Source organism: Pseudopodoces humilis, chromosome 8, assembly GCF_049639895.1.
Source record: "Pseudopodoces humilis isolate 2021_Gansu_Grassland_sample_001 chromosome 8, ASM4963989v1, whole genome shotgun sequence".
Taxonomy (NCBI): domain Eukaryota; kingdom Metazoa; phylum Chordata; class Aves; order Passeriformes; family Paridae; genus Pseudopodoces; species Pseudopodoces humilis.
This window is the reverse complement of record NC_142207.1, coordinates 25,741,615-25,765,298: the sequence shown is the minus strand read 5'-3', so window position 1 is coordinate 25,765,298 and position 23,684 is coordinate 25,741,615. Positions and strand designations below refer to the sequence as shown.

Here is a 23,684-nt window from a genome sequence, read left to right as displayed (position 1 = left end):
TTTCTTTTCCTTTTCCCTTTCAGATTTTTTAAGGATTTGGGCACCTTCTATCTTCAGTAATCTGAGTGCACCTAAGAGACAGGGCCGAACTTCTCTGTCCCTACATGCTTGCACCAATTAAACTCTTTAGCTTGTTTCAGGCTGTTGTAGATGGTTTCCTGATCATGACATTTCACCAGCTTTTGAGGCCCTGTATTTTCTAGCAAATCCCAGTGTGGCAGTTTAGGGAAGGAAAGTGGAGGATAAGGAAGCCATCCAATTTTCTGTAGTGGGATTTCAGAACTTTTAAGTCTCATAGGCATCCTGCTAAAGCCAGTAACACACAGAAGTTGGCAGATTCAGGCAGTAAGGAAAATTGTGACAGATCAGGACTGTGGCTGACAGAAGGACTGCACAGGCCTAAGCAAGACCCTGAAAACATGCTCCAAAGATCCAGGGAGTAATAGTGCTCTGTACCCATGGGTACTTGTTATGAATGAATGTTTTAAGGTCGCTTAAAGAATTAGCAGAGCCAGCAAGTGAAGCTTGGGAAGTTGCCACTCCTCTTTATCTTTTCCTTCTTCCAAAAACATAGCTATCAAATCACAAGTCCTTATATTATATGGAATGATAATTTTTATGATTATTGAAATACTTGACATTAAGTTCCTTTGCTGATGTAACTTTTTTTATTTTTGAGGGGAAATTGTATTTTTCATGCAAGTCTCTTGCTGGGTTCTCTAAACCGTTTTTAAGAAACAGTCAATATAAATACAATACTCAGGCAAAGGCTCAGGCCCAAGCTGCTGGAGGTCAGCACCACATCTCCACCTGGGAAGTACTTCTTATCAACATAGTCTATGATAGTTGTCACAGCCAACATAGTCTCCTCACACGTAGGCTGGATTTGGTTAGGAGGGAGAACAAATCCATAAGTACCCGTGTCTCGCAGTTCAAATGTGTAAGACAGCGGAATGCCAATCGTGTGGGCCCAGTCCCGTGAGGAGCCTGAGTTATTGTCTGTGAATTTAAAAATAGAGAGGAGATATTTGTATTAAGCATGGTTCTTTGAAAATACTTCTCGTTACAGTTAATACAAGTTTATACCAGAATCCCTGAACTAAGCAGTAACCATATATCACTGTGACACAGAGAACAGTTTCTAGGTGCTGTAATTCTTAGCTATACTAAAAGTCTCCCCTGGAGTTTCCTAACTGACACAGTTCTTCATAACATGGTATTGTACTATAACAGGAGATAAGTTTCAGGGATTCTGTGTTTTTAGCATTTTACTGTGACTAGTGTGGGGTACAGGATGGACTGGACATTTATCTGTTCTTGTACTTCATTTCCTACATGAATACCGGCTAGAATTTATTTTTATTTTTTTTAAGCATAATTTTGGTCAAATCTGAAAAATTTCTGGCTTCTCCCTCCATCTCTGTTCATCTTCCTTGTGGATTGTTTTTCTTATGTATTCAGTATAGGTACAAGCCCTGGCAAAATGCAACCCTAAGCACAGGCAGGTTGCATTACACTTACAGCACATTGCTCATGCAGCCTGTGACTCAGGGACTGGCGCTCGGGGATGGGTAGAGACAGGCACTGGAATATGCAAACTGCATGGGTTCTGGAGCCAACTACTTACTGTTCTCACTGACTAGCGTGACTTACTGCTTACTGGGAAAATATTGGGTTTACTAGGCAGTCTCTGTGGCCCTCAATCCTCTTTGTAAAGGCTGTCACCTCATATTAGCTATGATGTGTTCGTGATGTGGCCACCCAGTCTATTAGGAACAGGGCTGAAACCGATATATTTCACACAGAATTGCAAGCAGCTGCCATGTGATAATGGCTGATGGAGTAACTGTAGACCTGATTGGGATTTTAATTTTTTCTTGATTCCAGTGAAGACAAGTAGGAGTTTTGTTGCTGACTTCAGCAGGGCCAGGATGATCTATCACCAGTCTCCTTCTGTCCCCTGTGATGGATCTGTGAGGAATCCATGTAGGAACTAGCTTCTGGTCAATACTTTGTTCATTCCTGCAGTAAGCATTGTAACTTACAGAGTTATCTTGTATTCAAATGACTGCTGCTGACATGTTGCACCAAACTAGCCCTTTAAATATTACTCAAAGTAGAAACTCAGCAAAACAGTGCTTGCTAATGGATATGACACAACAATTCTTTGAAACACAGAGCATTCAAAGCGAAACATAAAAAAACTTACATAAAATTAAAGCAGTTGATCCTACTCTATAGCTGGTCCCATACTTTCCTGTCAATGCAGCAGCTGCTTCCTTTGCAACTTGCATCTGGAAATTCAGAATAGGAACAACATTGGTATCAGTGGCAGTACCTTTGGCAATTATTTGAAGTGGACCAAAATTTTTGTCTCTTTCAGCTCTATATTTACATATGATCAGCTTTAAGTTTTGATATTACTTCAGGTCTTTGGAGGAACCCATTAGAAACATTTGCACAAATTGTTCTTGATTATTTGTAATGCAAATTGTGTTAAAATTTTAAAGATTACTCTGCTACTAGGTGGAGATGTTATTTGCTTTACTGTAAAGCTAGAGCCTGTATTTTAGAGAATTTAGAGTCTGTGCTGTATAACACACTGGTACTGACTACAGCAATGAATGACCTCTTACTCGTTTTATTGCCGTAGACTCTGTAGCCCACCATCCTTAGAAACTGATCCATAAACAAAATAAATGACTTCTTCAATGACTCATATGAAGTCCAAACCCATATCCCTCACTGTCTTGACTAGTGCTCCAGCTCCTGGAATCTTCATAAATACACACATAAGTGAACTTAAATCAGAACACTCAGAAACTGAGGGAAGAAGTAACCAAGAAACAGGTGCTTACTTTGCTCCCATTTTTCTGAGAGCATGTTTGGACCCTTTCTGGACACAATCATGATAACCATATGTGTATAAATTCATTCTTGTATGCAGCAGAAGTTGGTGTTCTTTTCCACTTACCTCACTGTGCATTAACCCTATGTGTAGTAGTTCCGTTTTCCTGTTTTAAGATGAAGAATTAGGATTTCTGAGGCAAATAAACCTTACTGAGGCTGAACAGAGAAGCAGTAACTCTGGGATCCAAGTCCCTGAATAAGCCCAGCTTCTCTGAAGGAAAGGCAAGAGTGCAAGTAAAGTTGCACCACATGCTACTGCTTGTACTTGCTTTCTAGAAAAGTAGAAGATGAATGTTTTGCCCTACCAGTTCTTCGTTGTTACTTGGAGGTTTAGTTGTGGAACCATATGGAGTGAGGATGAGCTGACCATAGGAGTGAATTGTTAAATAACACAAAATGTCACTCTTCTTGCTTTTGATAAACTGAGCCACAGCTCTTGTCTCAGGCTCTGATTCTGGCCCAGATCCACAGAAGACCTCACTGCTGCAGTTAAAAGATACACCAACACCTGGGGAGTAATACAAACACTGAATCAATGGAGAAATATAGAACACCAGTTCAGAGGGAACTGGGAAATTTACGTTGTGATGTTAAGGCGTGTGGGTAGGGGACTAGACAGCTCAGTGGGACTTTAGCATTGCATTCAGTAGGTAGCAACTAAGATTTGCTACAAGACTGAAATATTTATTGCACATTTACAGGATGTCTGCAATGAAAACACTCTGACACCATCACAGTGCACCACACACCAGGAAAGCTTCGGAGGCTCCTTGAAACTCATGGCAAATGTAAATACTGACTGTTAAGTGAACAACTCCTAACATTCTTGCCTAGAGCTGATGCTTGCTCCTGCAATGAGTTAGAGGTATAGTTAGATAAGAGAAATTTTCTGCTCACAAAAATAAGTACTGGTTGAAAGTCAATGAGTTAATATTCTAAAAAAACAGGATTTTATTTTTACATATGGCTTGATGATGACACGAAGAATATTCCTTTCTTATAAGACTATATTTTATTTCAGAAACTAGTTATTACTCTTGCTTTACATTTGTGTTCATGATATGAACTACTTCAAACTTACTGCCCCAGGATGAATTGAAGTTTCGGTTCAGATCTGTGCCATAGCAGGTGCCATTCCCATATGGAGAACGGTTTTTCCTCCACAAACGCTCCTGAAGAAAAGTAACTTCTGTTACATAATAAAAGCTCAATGATAGATATGGCCCAGTGGTTATATGGTGTAAATACTCCTTTATTTTTGATCTCTGCATTCTAACTAACCCTGGTATTGTAAGAATACAACTCCACGTGCAAGGTGATAAAGCTCAGTGACAGAATGGTTCATCTGCTACAGCCAGGTTGTCATCACAAACCTGCGTGCACCTGAAATAAGCCTTCTGACCTTCTTTACTTTTTTTAAAAATGCTTTTTCTGTAGTACTCAACTACTTTTGTGCAGTGTGGCACTCTAAGCAAAAAAATTTGTGAGCGATAAGAGACAATAGTATATTTCAAATTCAGGAAGATTAATTCTTTTTTTCTTAGCTGATCTTACTACTCCTCCTTGGTTCCCTGCTATACTCACGGCTATATGTGGTTCTCTGCAGACCTCACTGTGCTACCTGTGTGAGCTTCCCAGTTGAATTACCTGTGCATCCAAGTGCAGTGTTTGATACACCCCACACCTGCTGGGGAGCAAGCTGGGAGGCAGCCCAATCCACATGGTGGTAGCCATGGGCCACCCAAAGGTCCTGCATTAAAAAGATGCTTCAGCTGGGCACAGGGGCCTGGAAGCATGGTGAGAATGGCTGAAGACCAACATTTTGAATTATTCTCCATATCAGAAAAGGATGATTATTTGGGAAGGCACACCTATTTCATAGCCAAATAGCCTGATATTTGACCAAGTCTCCTCCTGTCCCATGCAAAGGTGCTAAAACCCATCTGCTACTTGGCATCTTTTATGAGGAATGAATGACTCTTCCAGACATACTTAAGTCCATTAACCAGGCCTTGAGCTGTTATCAAAGAAGTAATCCCATCCCCAGAAACCCAAAAACAATTGTGGTTTTGTCTTCACAAGTCTCATGACATTTGCTAGGAATATTTAGCTCTGCTATCTCAAGTGATCACTGATTTGCCAGAAGAAACAAAATCTCTCTGCCATGAGAGGATTTAGTGAGTATAGCTGTTTTCTGTTTAAGTATAATTTTAAGTATAATTGCTATGACCCTCTCTAAAATAACAAAACATGCTGGGCACATCTAACTTTCAGTCTAGTTCCTGGATTTTCACTACTTACTTTTTCCCAGGAATAGATGTAGCCATCAATATTGAGGACTGGCAAGACATAGAGGTCTAAATTCTGCAGAAATCTGCTTATCTTTGGATCAGTTTTGTAATTTTCAAGAATCTGAAAAGAAAAAATACAGAGCACTGGGCAGAGAATTTAGTGGTAATCACTGAAAAGAGCTAGTTTAGAACTATCATCAAGTGATCACTCACTCCTGGATATCACCATGGTACCCAACATCTACTTGATCTCCAGTGGGCCAGGTACTTTCTATACACATGGGACATTGCTATAACATAGATTAGGGCTTCTTTATTTCAGGAGGACTGTGACTTTTGATGCAGAGAGGCTTGATCCAACAGCGCTGTGGGAAAAGGAGAGGCTTTACCAAGTTCTGGAAGGCTTTGGAAATATTCAGGTGGAGGAACTGACGCATCAATATTGTCCCATATTTCAAAACATGATTTGGACTTTGGTTTCCACAGACATCTGTACTGTAATTTTTCAAATCACATTTTAACAGAAAAGCATAATTCTTGGCACCACAATAGAAAAGAGAACTGAAATGTCAAAAGTGATATGGTTTTCTTATTATTTAAATGGAAGAGTAAGGACTCACTTCTTTTACAAACCACTGACAGAAGGCTGGAGAGATCCATTCTCTGGCATGAATCCCACAGTCCATCCAAATTATCTTTTTGGGTTCATTTGATGGTTGGCTGATCTGAGAGAACGTAAATATGATAATTTAAAAACTGTTACATTACAATAAAATAGCTTAATGTAATACAAAAAAGTAAAAGATGTGCCTTGATATGCCATTGAACCATCTAAAGTATTATTATTATTATTATTATTATTATTATTATTATTATTATTATTATTATTATTATTATTTTGTTATTATTACTACATACATCTTTATGACCAGCTCTTTTTCCAAATAACCCCATCTCTATAATATCACAAGGCATGAGTTTTAAAGTGTCTGTTGAGCAGGAGTGTCAATAGAACAGTTAATAGAACAGTTCCATTTTTTCCTTTTTCATTTGTATTCTTCATTCACAGAAGTGCTTGCTCCTAGTTGAAGACTTTTAAATAATTTTTTTAGAAAGGGAATAACAAAAAGGTAGGGAATCTACCTACTCAGTGATAGGAACAAATTAGACAATAACTAACCCAAATATTAAGACTATGGGTTTTGCCAGTGTGTCCAATTTGAAAAAAAGTCATGGAATATTGCTAGCAGAAAGGCTATCTGCTGTAAAAAGTAATAAAAATAACAAACCAAAAGTCTTTATCCTCACACACAGCTGTTGCCAAGCTAGTTTCAGATTGATTTGTATTTCTAAACAAGGCTTCAGTTAAATTTGTTTTTTTCAGTACATAATAGCAATAGCAAGCTCATAATGATAGTGTCTGTGAGAGTTGGCAAATCTTACCATAATGTGGAGGAGTAAAACCATCTCCTGTTCAGTGAATTGGGATGAATGCTATCTTAGGAAACATCTAAATCCTGCCTTCTCCTGAGTACTTTTTTTGTTAAGATATATTCTATTATTAAGGGAAATTTCCTCCCTTACCTGTAGGTAATACATTGCTCGATTCTCAAATGTCTTCCCCAGGAAGTGCTGAGTCACCAGCTCACTGTTGTTCTTCTGAATCTGAGTCATCCACTGATAAATCTGAAATAGTTGCAAAGAATTCTTGGTCCAAAGTAGGAGTTTCCTTCTCTTCCCCTCAGAATTTATTTCAGTCTGTCATTCACTTACAGGCATGGAAGGTGTTTCACATGCCTCTGTGCAAAGGCATGGGCATATGTCACTGGGTGTTAAAAGAGAACATTTCTGCAATATGGCAATAGATACTCCATTCTGAATCTCATTCAACACGCCCATCCTATTGGGCATCTTCTTGTTGAGTGCATCAGACAAGAAGCCACACCATCAACTCTTCAAAATAGTATTGCAGTCAGCAATGTCCTGTCAGCGCTGATTTTCCACATCTGAGTCAGCAGCAGTCATCCTCAATGGGTAGCTCAAGAAAAACATTCGTGAGGGTTGTCTCTGTTCTCTCACTTCTATTATGCAGCTAGGAAAAAGAATTACCACTATGCTCTGCTTTTCTCCAGGTTTGCCAACTGGTGCATGAAACATGGCACCAAGAAACCATCACTGCCTACCCCATGACATTTTTTTCTCCTAAAGAGTCAAAAACATGCCCTGAAATGACATCTTTCTAAAGATCTCACACTGTTCACCTCTTCTTCCTCACTGGAGTTCCAGACACCACAGTAGTCATTTGACTCAGCATCAAACAAACTGGGACTTAAATTAATCAATACTAAAGAATGACAAGGTAGGTAGAAAGGTAGCAAAGCAAATTAACCACAGAATATTATCTGCAAAACAGTGCAGCTATTTCACACAAAGCATTTATATTTTGTTCAGTAAAGAATTGAGGATTTAATCAAAATCAATGGCAAATCCATATTCAATTCAACTAGGCTAGGATTTAAGTCAAAGAGTAAAGACTGATTCTTTAAAGAAGTCAGAAAGAGGTCCACCTCATTAAAGAGGTTTGACTTCAGCCGAGCTTTCTGCAAACACAGAGTTGCCTGCTGTGACATTTACAGAAAAGAAAACAGCGAAGTACACAAGCAGACTTAGGTTCCTCTTTACCTCTTCCATTGGATGGTACTCGGTGTAGGCATAACCTCCTGAGACCTGTCTGTGGCTGCTCCTCTCCCTTGGCATGCTCTCATCCACAAGTTTCTGCACATCAGGTATTAGGACTCTGAAGGATGGGGAAAAGGGAAGATAGAGAAAACAATCCCGAACATGCCAGAACTGCCATGGTGTGTACATTGCTTACATCAGCAAACTAAAGGATTTAACCTCTTCTGCTGTGATTTGCCTGGCAAAATCATCAGCATCAGCATTATGGTTAATTTCAAGTAAAACAAAGTTCAAATATGAGATTTTCACAGGGTTTTAACAATAATAATTTTTACCAGATTTTTTAAAAATTGTTAATTTTCTACCAAGAAAAAAAAGTTCAAGATTTTCTTTTCTTCACCGCTTCTATTTTTGAGCAAAACTCTGAAAATACCACCTTTGGGAAAAGGAAGTGAAGGAGAAAAATTTAAGATTAGGGTTTCATTGTATTTTATTGCGACATTTTCAATTTGTAAAAATTTCACAGAAATATTCATTGCAATTCGCAAAAATCAGAACAACCCCCTTATTTCTTTCAAATATCTCTTTTTCGTTTTTAGCTACAAAAATAGCTCAGAAACTAGTATAACACAGGCATGATTCCATGATCCAGGGAGTCAATAAACCTTTTCCTTGGCTTCAGTGAACTTTGCATCAGAGTCCGTTCTTTCTCACTGCAATCAGCCGCTTGTAACTGCTGCAAATCTGCACTCATTGTAGATGCTTGTGATAAGACAATTGCAAAGGTAGCTCCAACACGGTTGATCTCAAATGCTGAAAATGCTAACAGGCTTTTCTGCTGACAGTGGCACTTATCAGCATCTCTGGAAACTGCACATAAGAAACTTTTAACAGCAGTTACAGCTGACTTTCTGAGCTTTGATGTTTATTCACATCTAAACTTCAAACTAAAATTCAGGCAGTGAAAATTTCCATGAAGTGAAACCACACACACAAAATACCTTATCAGTGCTCTGGAGAATTGAAACCATGGAGTCTGACACAATTGGATTATTGATGTCCTTATCATAATTTGTCATTTATGTCTCTATCATCATATACCTGTCATGTTACCTTCCCTGCATGCCAACTGCCTTCTAAAGGTTCCTGCTTTGAACCTGTTATGGGAACTTTGTTACTGTTGTATTCAGCTTCTTTGCAATACAAACACAAAATTTTCATCTTGACTAATAATTATTCCTCTCTTTCTTCAGAAACCTCTGTAAGGTAAATACAGTGTTGGCCAAGGGAAAACAAAGCTGAGCTTCTAATTTCAGTTTAGTGTTTAAATTTCCACTAGAATCAGTTGAAACCATTAGAAAATTAAGAGTCTTGACATAAAAAAGAGGTTGAATGGAATGTTGTCGTAGCACTGAATATCTAAACCTCACGCTAGATAATTTGTACTGACTCCAACCTTCTATCTCTTCATCTCTGGTTGTCAGGGCATCACACTTTCTAAAGGAACTTGTCAGGCAAGATGCAGGATGTCAAGATCAGCTTTAACTCAAAACAGCTTTGAAGTGACACCAATCCTTCTTAAACTCATCTTTGATTGGTAAATGTCAGTATATGTCCATAGGCCATTTGTCAGCTGTGGATGACTACAAGGTTATTTATATTAAATACAGCTAAATTAAATTAGCTAATGGTTACCTAAAAAAGTCAGTTCCGAATGGGAACAGGACTGTGTGAGAAATAGATCTTATTTAATCCCATTTGCCTTTATAAACACTCTGTATCTGGATTAGATCTCCTGGTTGTAAGTTAGGGAAGATGTGGCTGCGTAGGTATGATAAAACATTGTGGGACATTTGCAGGTTGTGGCTCCCATTTGCGTTCACAGTGCTCATCAGCCACTGGGATCTTTGTCCCAAGCTGGGATGTCTCTCTTTGGCAGATGGTACCAGGAAATTCTCACCAGCCTGGTAAAGGGGATAGGGGTAGAAAAATGAAGCTTTTGAAGAAAGTAGCTGAATATTCACTTTGAAAAGTCTCTTCTCCAAAGCAGAGGAGTAACAAGAGACAGGGAAGGGAAAAGGAGAGCTAGAGACTGCTTCTCTGCAGTGACACCAGTCAAACCTTTGGGCTCTCCAGAAGTGGAAGGACCCTTCATTCAGATATACATGCTTTCCAAGAACAAAGCATGCTCCTGTAAGTAGTGGTTACACCAGTGGTTTGGCCTCTTGAGTTTAGACTAAAAAACTAAGTCATATATCCAAGTGCCATCCTCTCAGTGACCACTGAGAAGGCTGTAGCAGGAAACAAGACAGATTGGGCTGTCTCAGGTTGCAGCTCCAAATTCACAGCCAGGATAGGTGGAAGGTAAATACATAGGGCAGAGGGGAATGAACTTTTAAAGATTCATACAGCATCTCTGTGTTTGCCTGGTCTAGGTAAGTCAGAGGCATTTGGAACAAAGGTCAGGTCCTATTGCCAGTACTAGCTGTTTATCAGACAGGGCTTGGTCCTTTTCTGATAGCAAGGAAGATTGTTAGAGCCAACCTTCCCCATCAAGGTATTGGAGATTGTACCTGTAAGAGATCATATGCTGATCTAAGCTGTCTTTCACCTCCTGCACCAGAGGGGCTGGGACCCTTATGTGCAGGTCTTCCCCAGCCCTGAAGTCTTCAGGCAGCAGGGGCTTCCACAAATCCAGCTGTGCAGAGAAGAAAGAAATGCACAAATGAAGCTCTGTTTTCAGAATGAGAAATATATTAGAGAGTTGCCTATCAGCAAATGAAAAAAATTTTCCTTCAAATTGTCCTGATAACTCTCTAGTCATATGTTCATAGAGCACACAGCACAGGCTTAGTGTTTTTATCGATTCAGACACCACTGATAAGAAGCAGCACTTTAACAGAGCCATGCAAAGAAACTAATGTCTTCACATAAATTCCTTTGAGTAGTAGAAGGGCAATTCCACACTGTACTAAGACAAAAAAAAAAAAAAAAGAGTTTAAAAAAGCCTTTACTAGTTTTCTTTAAGCTTTATTCCTATCATAAGCTATATGCATATCTGTTTTACAGGCCAAAACCCCATTCTGCTCATTGGGCACATGTAGTTATTTTAGCTTACCATTAAAGTACTGCAAAGAAGCTGAAGATGCTGGACTTGCTGAAATGTTTCTGGCATAATATGTAAAACCTGATCTCTGAAAATACAGTACAGAAACAAGATCAGTTTTAAAGTCTGTTCAAGTATCCATGATTTTATAAGTCAAAAGGATGGGTTTTGTTATGTAGAAGGAAGACAGAGCATGTAACAGTGCTGTTCCAACAAAAACACAAATTATGAATTTGTGGAATGTTTTGGCTGCAAATAGAACTGAGTGATGTGACTTTTCTGTTACTAGAACATTAGCCACTCTGCTTCCTTGCCAGTGTCAGTGCTTTATCCACCATACCAACTTCACAGAAGCCAACTGCTGGCATGAGCCCAGTTGTGTGTTTCTGCCTTTGCAGGACCAGGGCCAAAATGAGGACATTGATAATACATTATAAACTCTTTATTTGATAAGATGTCACTTTTTTTCTCCTCTCACATTTGGGATTTATTCAGTTATTCCAGATTAACTTTTTGCTTGGTTGTTCTATTTCAGCATGCAGAAACTTTTGCTAGTCATGATAAATTAACATTGCTAAGAACTTGAGATGTCCACAAACTGCTTGTCATGAGAATAGCAAATTTATTCCAAAATAGTGAATATTATGGTCTCCAGAGCTGCATATTCTTACTCAATTCACATGAAATAAAAATTTCCATTTCAGAATATAACATTTTCTATTTCTAGAAAAGACACACAGAATCCAGTGTCTTAATATATGTTTTCATGAGATCCCATGAAACTTTCATGAAAGATGAAAGCTAGTAGATGATCCCATGAAACTTTCATCTACTACATCTACTTCGTTTACATCAGATTGAAAATATTTCAAATATTTAAATATTTTTAAAATATCTCTTCTCCAAAGCAGAGGAGTAACAAGAGACAGGGAAGGGAAAAGGAAAGCTAGAGACTGCTTCCCTGCAGTGACACAAATTAAACCTTTGGGCTCTCCAGAAGTGGAAGGACCCTATGTATTTATCTTCCACCTATCCTGATGAAAATATTTAAAGTTTACGAAGAACAAATTAAAATTATGGAAATGCAGGAAAAGCAAATCATGTTTGTTCTGTTAAAAAGGCCCTTGTAGGATTTTTTTTTTTCCAGTGTTCATTCAGATCAGCTTTCCAGGATTGAGAGCAAGGGTGATGTTTCTAGTGGAAGGGTTTCAGAGTGAGGAGTGGATGTTGATGACTACAGTGCATTACTCAAAGGTGGGAGACCAGTTATACAGTACTGATGAGAACAGAATAGAATGAGGAACACTAGAAACTTCCTTATCTGCTAGCAACCAAAAACTGCTTCACAGTCTCTTTTAGAGAGTTCAATGGAGTCTTTACTGGACAAGTGTAAAAAATGAACATTTTACATTTTAAAGCTTTTGTAACAGAAATTCTTGTTGCAAAAGCAAGCCATGGTCATTATAGTCATCAACATAATATGTTCTCATCATCTGAACTGCAACTGCCATCTTTTGTGCTTCCATTCAGGAATGTACAATTATCAGCTTAATATACATACAAATAGAATTCACTATGCATTCACTTTATCCCCAGAAAAATAGGGGGATTTCTGGGTTTTTTTACATCTCTCTTGAAAATATCACCTTTGCTGAGTAAGAACTTGATAGTTAAAGCAGGCAGTTTACTACTGGTTTATGAGAAGCTGATAGCCCCATATCTGTGGGGCAAAATGATTACATTTGTATTGCTCACAGCAATGGTACAACAGTCATGATGTCTTTGTAATAAACCTTGTAGAAGCAGGATAAACATCTTTACTAGCAGAATAAACATCTCAGCTGCAGTTCAGATTTTATTCTCTGTAAATGCCTAGGCTTGCTTTGCTCTTTGTCTATCAGGAAGGGAAACAATATCCTGTAATATCTTTCTATCCTCATTGACTTTATGTCTTAATTATACCAAATCAGAGAAATTCCAGACAGTCAGATTGCTGCCAGATGGCCAGCTCTTATTTACTGATAAACCTTTCACAATAGCCAGTGTGGAGACAAACCATTTTTAATAGTAAACTAAGATTAGAAAGCATACATTTGTTTGTAATTATGGACTAAGTTTCTCATTGGAGAAGTGCAAAGTCAGCCCATGTGACCCCATGAGAACTACAGTTTTTAAAATTCTACAGTTAAGCTTTCTTAACAAATTAAAGGAGTGTTCTTAGCATAAGCTGTGTGTCCTTGGATGCTCATAGGTTGGATATTTCATTTCATTATTAAACAGAGCAGAGGACAATGCAAATGGGCTTTACTAATAATTTGGTCTTTGTGCAGGTGCTGCGCACCCAAAGTCACACCATTCAATACCTGTTTTTAAATTCCATGCAAGTACTCAACATGTTCAGTTCTGGACAATAATTAGAAACAAAAATGGAAAATACATTAGCAGGGATCTGCTGAATTCTATTCACTGAAATCAGGCTCTAACTGCATCTCTGATACAAATCTAAAGATTAAATATTATCCATGGAAATAACACATTTGAATTAGTGACTCTGTATGCTCTGCTAGGAGATTTTCCAGGAGAGCTGCTGAATGGGTATGAGGGAACTTACTTGCTGTAGGTATTGCTTGGTTTTCTGTCCTTTTTATGACTATATTCTAGGGATATAATTCATCTAGAGGCATTCAATACAGACTACTTTCTCCATTTACTTTGGAAATTTCCATGTATAAACTTATATGTGGATAGGTGGCCTCCAGACAATGCTCGTGCCCAGCCTGAAAATCCTAGCTGCCACAATGGCAGTAACCTATCATTCCTTGAAAGCTGAGGGTGAATGAAACAAAAATAGTTTAGATAGGCAAACAGAATAATTTTACATCACTCATTTTCTGAACTGGCAGGGAGAATGGAAAATAAAGCATAATTAGAGATTTCATACTTTTCAAAACATTAACCTGTAATAAAAAATGTGATAATCTCATTTTCTGAACACCTTGGAGTGAAGATGGACTGGAGTAACTCACTTAGCTTTTTTTTTTTTCTTTGTTTCAGATCTCCAACAAGTCCTCACTATGTTTTTCATATAATCTAATCTGTCTTTTATTACTAGATACAATTTTGCTCAGTCATACCCCTTGCTTGATGCTCAGAAAAAACATTTTACTCCTGCACCATCTGGTTTCAAAGTTCATTATGAAAGAGGCTAAGCCAAATTAATTTCAACTAATGGAAGTAGAGCATCCTGAGATGCATTTGAGGGCCATTCTGTGGCTCCTACAGCTGTAGCTATGTCTTTGTTGGCTTGGATTTGATTCTCTCATTCTTCATTTCCCGTCTTCATGTTTTCTTTCCAAATCTTGCAAAGCTTGCAGCTTAGTAACCCTGTGTCCAGTTTTTCAGCTCATAATTGTTATTATTATTCTTACACAATTTCTGTGACTTTCACTGCACACACAATTCTTCATGAAACCCCGATCACACTCACCTGTCATATTGCAATTTCAAGCTGAATTTTCCAGGAATTAGTATCCCCAGAGAAAAGATGATCCCAAGAGGAAGCCACATTTTTGTGCGAAGAATCCAGCACTGACAGTGTAGAACTAAAGAGGAGGAGGACAGATCTGGACTGAACACATGATTTATACAATTATAATATACAACTAGACTTATCCTGGAAGACAGCCTGCCCTTGATGAATCATTAACTTAATTTGTAAATACATCTACTTATTCTTAATTCTTAAAATACTTATCTTCCATACCCCAAAACCACAAACACAATTAGCAACATTCTTACTGAAACACTTTTTCTAATTACTAACTTTGAAAATGTTTTGTGGCAAAATTGTTAGTATTTCAAGAAAGTGTTACTTGCAAGATCTATGGCAAATCATGATGGTTAGTTTGAAAGAGCATAAAAACAAGCTCCATTCTTACTCCCTTTCTTTTTGTGTTTGTGCCTTTATGGAACACTTCTGTGACCTCTTAAGTGCAGTTCTGTCACTTACCTAACTTAAAAGAGGACACGAAAGAACAACCAATGCTCCTGTAAATGGGAAATATTGGGACATCAGAGTCTCATCTAAACCACTCTCAGTTGGCCCAGATCAGTCTCTGACCACAGACTTACGACTCTCATTAAGAGTGTTTTTGTTATATATTAAGAAAAAAAAAAGTGGGCTGGTTACTATTTGAAATATTTAATGTCTTGTTTAGTTCACACAGCAAGAGTAAACATTTGTAGACTGTAGTTAGATGTATAGCACAGTTCTTCAGAAAGAAATTGTTTCCCTCATCCTCTCTCTTGGATTAAAACTATCTTGTGATTTGATGAAGAAAACTTCATGGATTTGGGGTGCAGAGACTCCAGTAAGTCAGTTTGTGTACATATGTAATGGACAAGACACCATGCTGTAACTGTGGGATATTTATAGAGTCTTCTCATCAAAGTATGAAGTCCTCTTACATTTTTACAAAGGCTGTTATCAAGGAAACAGGCAGCAGAACTGTCCCAGTATAAAAGAGGAACTTAGCTCAAAAGTATGTTCTCACAAAACCAGGCTGAAGGCAAGAGAAGAATATGCTCTTTTTCATAAATCACACCAGACCACTTCTGTTTTATTGCAAACTTCTCAACAGCCTGGGCCTGAAAATGCTGAGTATTTCTCTCTAAGTAGATACCCAACCCACAATGACTTCCAGAAGAGCTGAAAGAAGTCAATGCAGCTTCATTTGTGAGGAATCAGCTAAACAAATGAATGTTGGAAGTTCCTATTAACACTCAGGACATCTGCTCAGATAGCCTTTGCTTTTGTTTCCTGTGTCTCCGCCTCTGCTGGTAGGCAGACTAATGTTTTTAAGACTTCTGTAGTGTTGTCTGTGCCCTTTTAACATACCTGGCTTTGAACTGGGGTTCAGTCCCTTGATAGGGATTCAGAATCTAGGAACAACAAAAAAAAAAAATATGGAGGCATAAAGAGAAATGGAACAAATTACAATAAGCGCTAAAATTCAACTCCAGCCCAAAGCTTCCACCTTCATGTTGAAAGCAGAAGCTGTTTATTCTCTGGTGAAACCCTCACTCCTATGATGCCAAGTAGTTATGAAGATAGATAGATAGATAGATAGATAGATAGATAGCATAATTTTTAATAAGTATCAAATTCAGAAGAAATGACAGTTGCTTGCTAGGTCTTTGATTCAGATTCTTTTGAAGTCTAGTTGATTTTAATGGGCATTAGATGAAAATCCTGTGCAAATAATTATGGACATTTCTCCAATTTAAGAAATGGACTTATTTTGGGGATTTCAGCAGAAGGTTTGTTCGTAAAAGACAATACTTCATCTTGCAAACAGCACTTCTGAATTCAGAATAAAAGCCATTAGAGACATTATTCCACCAGCAATGCAAAAAAAAAATATCTTGGGACGAACAGTTAACTTCAACAAGCCTATTGCCCTCTTGGGCATAAATAATGTGTCTCTCAGTAATAAAGTCTGTTCTTTGGTCAGGTTCTTACTGGCAGCTGCTTATCTTTCTAGCAAATGTGGAAGGCAGCTTAATCCATTTATTCCCTCCTTGAAAATAGTGAGGAAAAAGGAGAAAAAGGAACGGGACTTTCTGGGGAGAGGAAAGATCATAAATATGTGGCACAAACATGCCACATGAAACCACGTGATGTCCTTTTCTCCAAACAAGTTTACTTTGCACATCTTTCATACATTCATCTCAGGGCTTCAGTGCACTTTTTTCAGCATCAGTTTAGCCTCTCAACTGCCCTGTTAGACAAGCAAATATTATTTCCACTACTTAAAAGATTAAGAAAAAAAGGGAAAAAGTGACTCCCCAAGGTGACATAGGAATATTGCTGCAGAGCCAGGAATAGAATTCAGATCTCCTGACTCCCTGTCTGGTGCTTCCTTAAATATATGACCATCTGCTGTACTGCTGGAAGTATAGATACTATATGCTGACTCCAACAAGCTGGCTGCTAAGCCTGTTAGTTTATCCTCTTTTTATCCCATACTGATATCATCTCCAGCTAAGCTTTTGGCCTGGAGTCAAAGTGATTTCCACTGTTTGAATGATTCGACCTGCTTGTTATTGTTTTAACCTTGCACCACACATATGCTCAGCTATTTGTGACTTATCTGCATACAGTCTGTGTAGCAACAGCCACAAGCTAGAACTGTTTTGTTTAAAGATTGCATACTGAAGCATACCACATGTTTTAAACAATTATCATATAGCAATGAGTTTGATCCTGGTAGCTACCTGCACCCAGATTCCCTACTGAGCTGCATGTTACTTTCATGGACAAAGAACTTGTTAAAAAGACAACAAAATGTACACACTTGTGTGTCTCCACAAACATCAGTTCATCATGTTAAGCTTTCCCACTTCACAACTAAATGGCATTCTGAAACTAAAAACCTAACTTAACTAGATTGAATTAAAAACTATCAGCATTTTTTTCAAATCATCATTTGGATTCAGAGAAAATAATCCTCCATTAAATTTTCTTCTCTCTCATTGCTGCAGAAAACTCACCATATGTGTCCAAAACAGAATCATCACTCAGTGGAGTCAAAACAGTAGCAGACTAATGTGCCTTAAATCCTAGACTTGAGCTCCACTGAAGAGGGGGGTAGATAATTCACCTATTTTACTAAAATATCTTCTGGTTATTACTGTAATTTTACTTGGGGGAAGCACACAATGAATTGACAGGTCTGTCTCCGTTGTCTTGTCAGAGGAGATAGAATGTTCTATAGGTATTGTCTTTTTCTAGGAGTACCAAAGATTTCTGGTTTTATGTATTCAAAACATTCCAATTCATTCTACAAGTTTTTATATATATATACATACATACATACATACATACATACATATATATATATGTAATTCTGTAGCATTTGTGTATTCAGGAATATGTGGTGTGGTCTGCAGTGTGAATCATTGTTCCCCTCAGTATTCCAAGCCTTCAGCTTCCACAGCTCCATTACAGAAAGGTTTTACTGAAAGTCTCTGGACTCCATTGTGATTTGGCAGTGCTAAGTGTTCTCAAACGTCATTAGTTCCAGCAACAATCTTAGGATAAATGGAAATATACTGGAAACTATGCTGAGTGACAACAATTTCATTCTAGAGTCATCTTGCCGACATTTCTTTGTCCTCTCTGTCTCTGATATTACAATAAAAACACCCCATTAACCTTACATTTGGGACTTTAAAATAATCACAAACCAGGAAGAATTCCAGCCAACATACACTAGATTAGAATTAAATTACTAGCAAACCTTAAAATTAGTTCCATTAAGCCAACATTAAATGTCCTGCAGATCATCAAGCGACACAGGATATGTAAGCTTTATCTTAGTGGGATTAATTTGACTATTGGCATATGATCTAGCAATTTCAAGAAATACACATTTACAGACACTTTCAAAGATGTCTCAATAGATTTTACAGCATTTATGTACATGCATATTTGTACTCATATATTTGAGAAAAGTGTAATAACCAGTGTGTTGTGTCAGTATGGGAAATAACACCTGCCTTTTCTCCACAAGTCCTGTGATACAGCTTTTGGACAGCTTTCCTATCAGAAAGGAGCTTCAAGTACCCATTCAGCAAGCAGCTCTTTATGGAAGTGGACAAAACCAAGCTGACAAAACCTGTATTGGTCTAATTAGCTAGGCAGACCAGCTTCCTCAGACACCATTTTCTTTAACCAGGAAAGAAAAATGTTAGTACTGAATTGTCTTTCCTTAACAACGGGCGGCCTGAATGATTATTTTTACTTCATCCTTTAGACAGCAAAATATCACTGCTTAAGGATCTTGACCTTTAACATACAGTCTGAATCCAAGATGATATTTACCACGTTACTCCAAGGTAACAAATTCTTTTGGTTCTATATTAGGAGTTAAGGGTGATCATGTTTACAAGGAATTGTGCACAAAATCCTACAATCCTTATGTAAACACAAATCCTATGGGAAATGATTCTTCATAAGGATTGTGCAGTCAAACTTCAAAAAGTATTAGCAGTGCTTTCCAGGTACAATGGTAAATCGCTGAACCCCAAGTCCACACATACAAGGCTGGCTGCAGAATATTTTTCTTGTAGTTTGCTCAAAGATTCAATTTGCTCAAAGATTTTAATATGCTTGAATCAACTGTCAGAAAAAGAAGTTATTTTTTTAACTCACCTTCTCCAGTCCTAAAAATTTTCCTTTGTAAGAATACCTTCTGATGACAGGATTAGAACTCATGATTTCAAAGGTGTTGCTCTAGGGGGAAAGAATCTGCAGAAGTGTTTGATCCTGTGCTGTTGTTCTGAGTGGGCAAGAATTAAGCAAAAATCCTCTATTTTGTGAAGAAACAAAACGTCTTGTAAAGCTTTAGCTGTCATAATAATGCACTTTTTGTTTTAATTAGGCCTTTTTACAGAAGATGTCATGTAACATTAAAAATCTGGCTTGTATTTTTAAATATAATAATTACCTTTGTATGTAAATAAATTAGCATTATAGTATTCCTACTAGCAGAACTGTAAAGAACATCACATAAGTCTCCATTATTGCTTAACAGTTAAAAAAAAGCTTACTGCACTGTATCCTAGAATAGCCAAGATTATTTTTAATGAGTTCTGTTACAAGCACTAAAATACTTTATGATTAGATGTGAATATGCTTGCATACAATTTCTTAAGCACAAACAATACACACTGCACTGTAAGTAATTAGCTTTTGCAGCTATAAAACATGTTCATATTAACCTTTGTCCTTCATTCTATCAACAATGACAGACACACTGAGCTTTCTGTGCAATGCCAGCACCACTGAGTGTAAATGTATTGTTTGCTTGCATGCAGTTATGTATGTGTGGCCATACAAGGGAGTAATGTCCAGGACCCTCAACCACCATGAGAAACTGTTAAAAATGTTTATGATGTCCATGAAGAATCCCAGAGATAATTAATGAGGTCAAAAGTACCTGACAGAAGATCTCAAAGTGAATCTTGCCCAAGTCAAACAAGTCCATTCTGCATAACTTACAGTCAGTAGAATTTCCAGCATATTTTTGCAAATGAGCCTAAAAGAATTTGAAAGCAAGGTTTGAAGTGTGATTTGTATGCATGGGTGTGACATGCAGTAGAAACAGCTTGTATTTTGGTGTGTGATTTTGTAAAAATAATTGCTGCTAATAGTATCTGAGTAATGGACTGGATAGCGTAGCTTTGAAGAGCTTATTGTGTGACATGACTGGGTAGGTTTGCAGTAAAGCTGTTGACATGGCTTGCGTTAATCACAAGCTTTGGGGTTCTTCAGCAAAGACAGTCAAGACTTTCTCCATCCTTGTGTCTGAGCTGTTCCTACTCTTTTTACGAGGAGTGGATCTGAAACATGAGCCAACTCTGCCTGGCAGACCTTATAAATCCAAGCAACTCAGCATGGGGGCATCCCCAATATACAGGCAGGGAACACAGACACCAGGCTGTGCTGGAACTGTGCCTCTGCTGCCAAACAAGGCATTCCTTGGAGTCATGCAAGAATGAGATGGGTGCAGAGCACCAGGAATCTGGGTGTACCCCAAGGACTTTCTCAGTGCCTTTCCTGTGAGAAGACATATAAGCAGTAGCAAGCATGGAGCTGAATTCAGATTCGCCATGTCTGACTACTACCTTGGTGTCAAATCACTTTATCTCTGTTCAGAGACAGTGGTTTTCATACCTTCATTGTTCTCTTTTTTCCCTTCAAATGCTGAGTTATTAGGTTCAGCAAACGAGTATCAAGCCTACAGTGGAATTTTTGGAAAGTTATTTTTCAATTCTGCATCAGCATAAATCGAACCCACCTTCATCCTCCTCAATACTACCCTTTGGGGGGATCACTGCCCTCTGAGAAGAAAGTCTTCTTGCTGACATCAGTGAGGCATTCACCATTTTGTACAGTCCTTGAGCACAGGCTGATAACAGAGCAAATGTCCAAACACACATGCACACACAAAGTTTTTTTGTCTGCTTTTCAGCTCTCCATCATGTTCGTTACACTTATACAGAAGTGACCCAGACTGAAGATTCCTTTAGAAGTTAGCATGTCCCTAGAACAAATCATTCATTGGCAAAATGAAGCATATTCTAAAACAAGAAATACAAATGCATCATCTTTACCCTCTTTCTGCCCCATACAATGCGGTCTGCAAGGGGTCTATGTTTCTTTCATCTTTTCTAGAGAGTTCTGTGTGTCAAGGACCTGCTGTTCTGATAAAGCTGACATCTAACTGCTGAGCAACCACAAAGGGCAAATGACCACCCAGTATTGGTTTTCAACACATATAATTTTAAAGATTAAATTATTTTATTATGTGAATGACATTTCAAATGTGGACTCCACCACATGTTGTATATTTTCTGAATAATTTCTCATCTGTCAGCACAAATCAAGAGTTCAGTGAAAATTGTTGCTATTTACACCAGCCTCTGTGCAGTCAGAGGACAATTCACCAGCCACTCCCTACTGTGCTCACTTAACACTTGAAGTTTTTTGCTTTGAAGTTGTAGAGCCACTGCCTCAGCTGGTGTATATTTACTGCAGTGCCCTGACTTTAATCTAAGCCAGCTGAGGAGCCTCTCCCCCTTTCCCCACAGTCCCCACATACTTCACCACCTTTGTAAACCACCATCGAGTACAGGTGACATCTTACGTGCAGCAGAATATGTACCATGAAAATCAAATGGGGAAATACAGAAGATTTTGGAAGTGTCCTTTGTGGATTGAATTGATAAGAAGAAACTATGACACCCACTCAAGAATCAGGAATGTTCAGTAAAATATGCCCCTGTCTGTAGGGATGGATAGAGTCCCTTACCTATAGCAGTGAAAAGTGAAAATAAATTCTCCTGTTTATTAAAAAAAAAAATTCATCTTGCTTCATAAAGCAAGAGTTTATCCAGGTTTTAATAGGTGCCATGGCAAGAATGTTACTGGAGCACTCATAGGAGCATTTTTGGAGAGTGGAAATAGGATGAAACAAAAAGCTCACTGGTTATCTGTGGACACAAGGACTTTTGCTGTAGACAAATACAAATTCTCCTTTTTATTATTTCTGGCTGGCTATTTACAGTTGCCACCACAGTCATTATTTTCACTTTATATCATTGTTGCCAAGAAATACTGAAAAAAGGGGGAAAACCTGCTACAACTAGAAGGACTGATTTTAAACATAGTTCCGAATTCCATTATATTTGCATCAGTTAAAAGAGATGAAGAACTACTAAAATCACTGTGGTTATTACAGCAAAAAACTCCAATACCACAAGATATACATGTTCAGTAAAACCTACATTTAAGTACCGTAGTCCCTTTAAAACTATGCATGTCACAACAATCAGATAACTATGGCTCCACTTTTGTTCTGAAATAACTGATTTCAGCACATTTCACCTAGGAGTCAATGTTCCACCTTTTTTTGAGCTCTGCAGTTCTATTTTAATTCCAATATTCTAGGGTCAGTAAAGGGGTATCGAAACTGGAACCTAGTTCATGCAAGCTTACGTGCACTGACATTTATGTGCAAAGAGAATAGCTCAATATTAACAAATGGCAATATACAATAATACTTACAATGCAATGACCGGGGGGTGGGGGAAGCCAATTAGTATTTTCTTCACTTTACCAATTATCCAGAGCCACATTTCTAGGTCTCTGCATACAAAGCATTACTAAACCTCTTGTCCATGCAGAAACAGTTGTAATACATGAGAAACAGTCTTTAAATCAAGATCCAGTTTGTTTAGATTCTTATTTCTTAACAAAAAAAATCACACTCTTGCAATGAACTTTTAGTCTTTCTTTCCCAGTCACTTAGGAATATCTTTATCATTTTGAGACCACGGTGGAAATTCTAAAGAGACTTCCTGTGTGTTTCTTGTGAAATGAGTGGACCGAATATTTCATACTTTGAGGCTGGAGTTAGGGTTCAAAAGTAGTTTTAAACATGAGGAAATCCAAGCAGGAGAGAACTGCAAATCATCAGGGTATGCAAATCCATCTGTTTATGGAGAAAATTTGTTTTTCCAAACACTCACTGTTCTCATTTTGCATTACTTCACAAAATTTGTTTCATTTTTGCTCAGATGATACCTGTTTATTTTCTGTTAATGCAAGAAATTTCCTGACCTTTGCAGCCCACATCTTCTGCCTGTTTCTTGCTTTCATTTTAGACCTCTTCACACATCCTGCAATGCTTAACATGGATCCTTGGGCCTGTGAAATTTGCCATGTAACTTGCATTTGTAAATCCTTCTCTCAGTGTTTTGATTTTGTGATATATGACAATGATCTAACCTTGTCACCCTTTTGTATGTACAGCCTTCTGATGACGTGGAGATTTCACAGGGTAAACAGTATACGCATTATTCTCAAGGAAAAAATTACCAGATAATCCAGTTTTATCATGACATTTTACTGTTTTATTATAAGACAAGATTTATGAATGAAATTATGTCTAACAGCAAGGAGCATGTGAAAACCGGGAATCATGAAAGGCAGTATTTGTTTCTTTGAGACTGGCAGGACAAATACTGAAGTCCAGTATTTCATAGCTCAGAATGAAGGAAAGATATGCTTCTACTTTCCTGACTTTGTTGTGGCCCAGGAATAAATTACAGTGCCTTCCTAGAGTCTGGTC

The 23,684-nt window shown here is 37.9% G+C and overlaps 1 protein-coding gene across 1 annotated transcript; it reads right to left on the bottom strand.

Moving 5' to 3' along the window:
- Positions 1–519: 519 nt before the first annotated feature.
- Positions 520–14,603, bottom strand: CPO (carboxypeptidase O). Its single transcript, XM_014249154.2, has 11 exons — positions 14,474–14,603; positions 10,999–11,074; positions 10,454–10,578; positions 7,884–7,998; positions 6,786–6,887; positions 5,822–5,926; positions 5,212–5,322; positions 3,992–4,082; positions 3,216–3,418; positions 2,210–2,294; positions 520–999 (listed from the first exon to the last, which is right to left on the bottom strand). Exons 1-11 carry the CDS (start codon positions 14,551–14,553, stop codon positions 731–733), a joined length of 1,362 nt encoding a protein of 453 aa, XP_014104629.1. The 5' UTR covers positions 14,554–14,603; the 3' UTR covers positions 520–730.
- Positions 14,604–23,684: the final 9,081 nt, after the last annotated feature.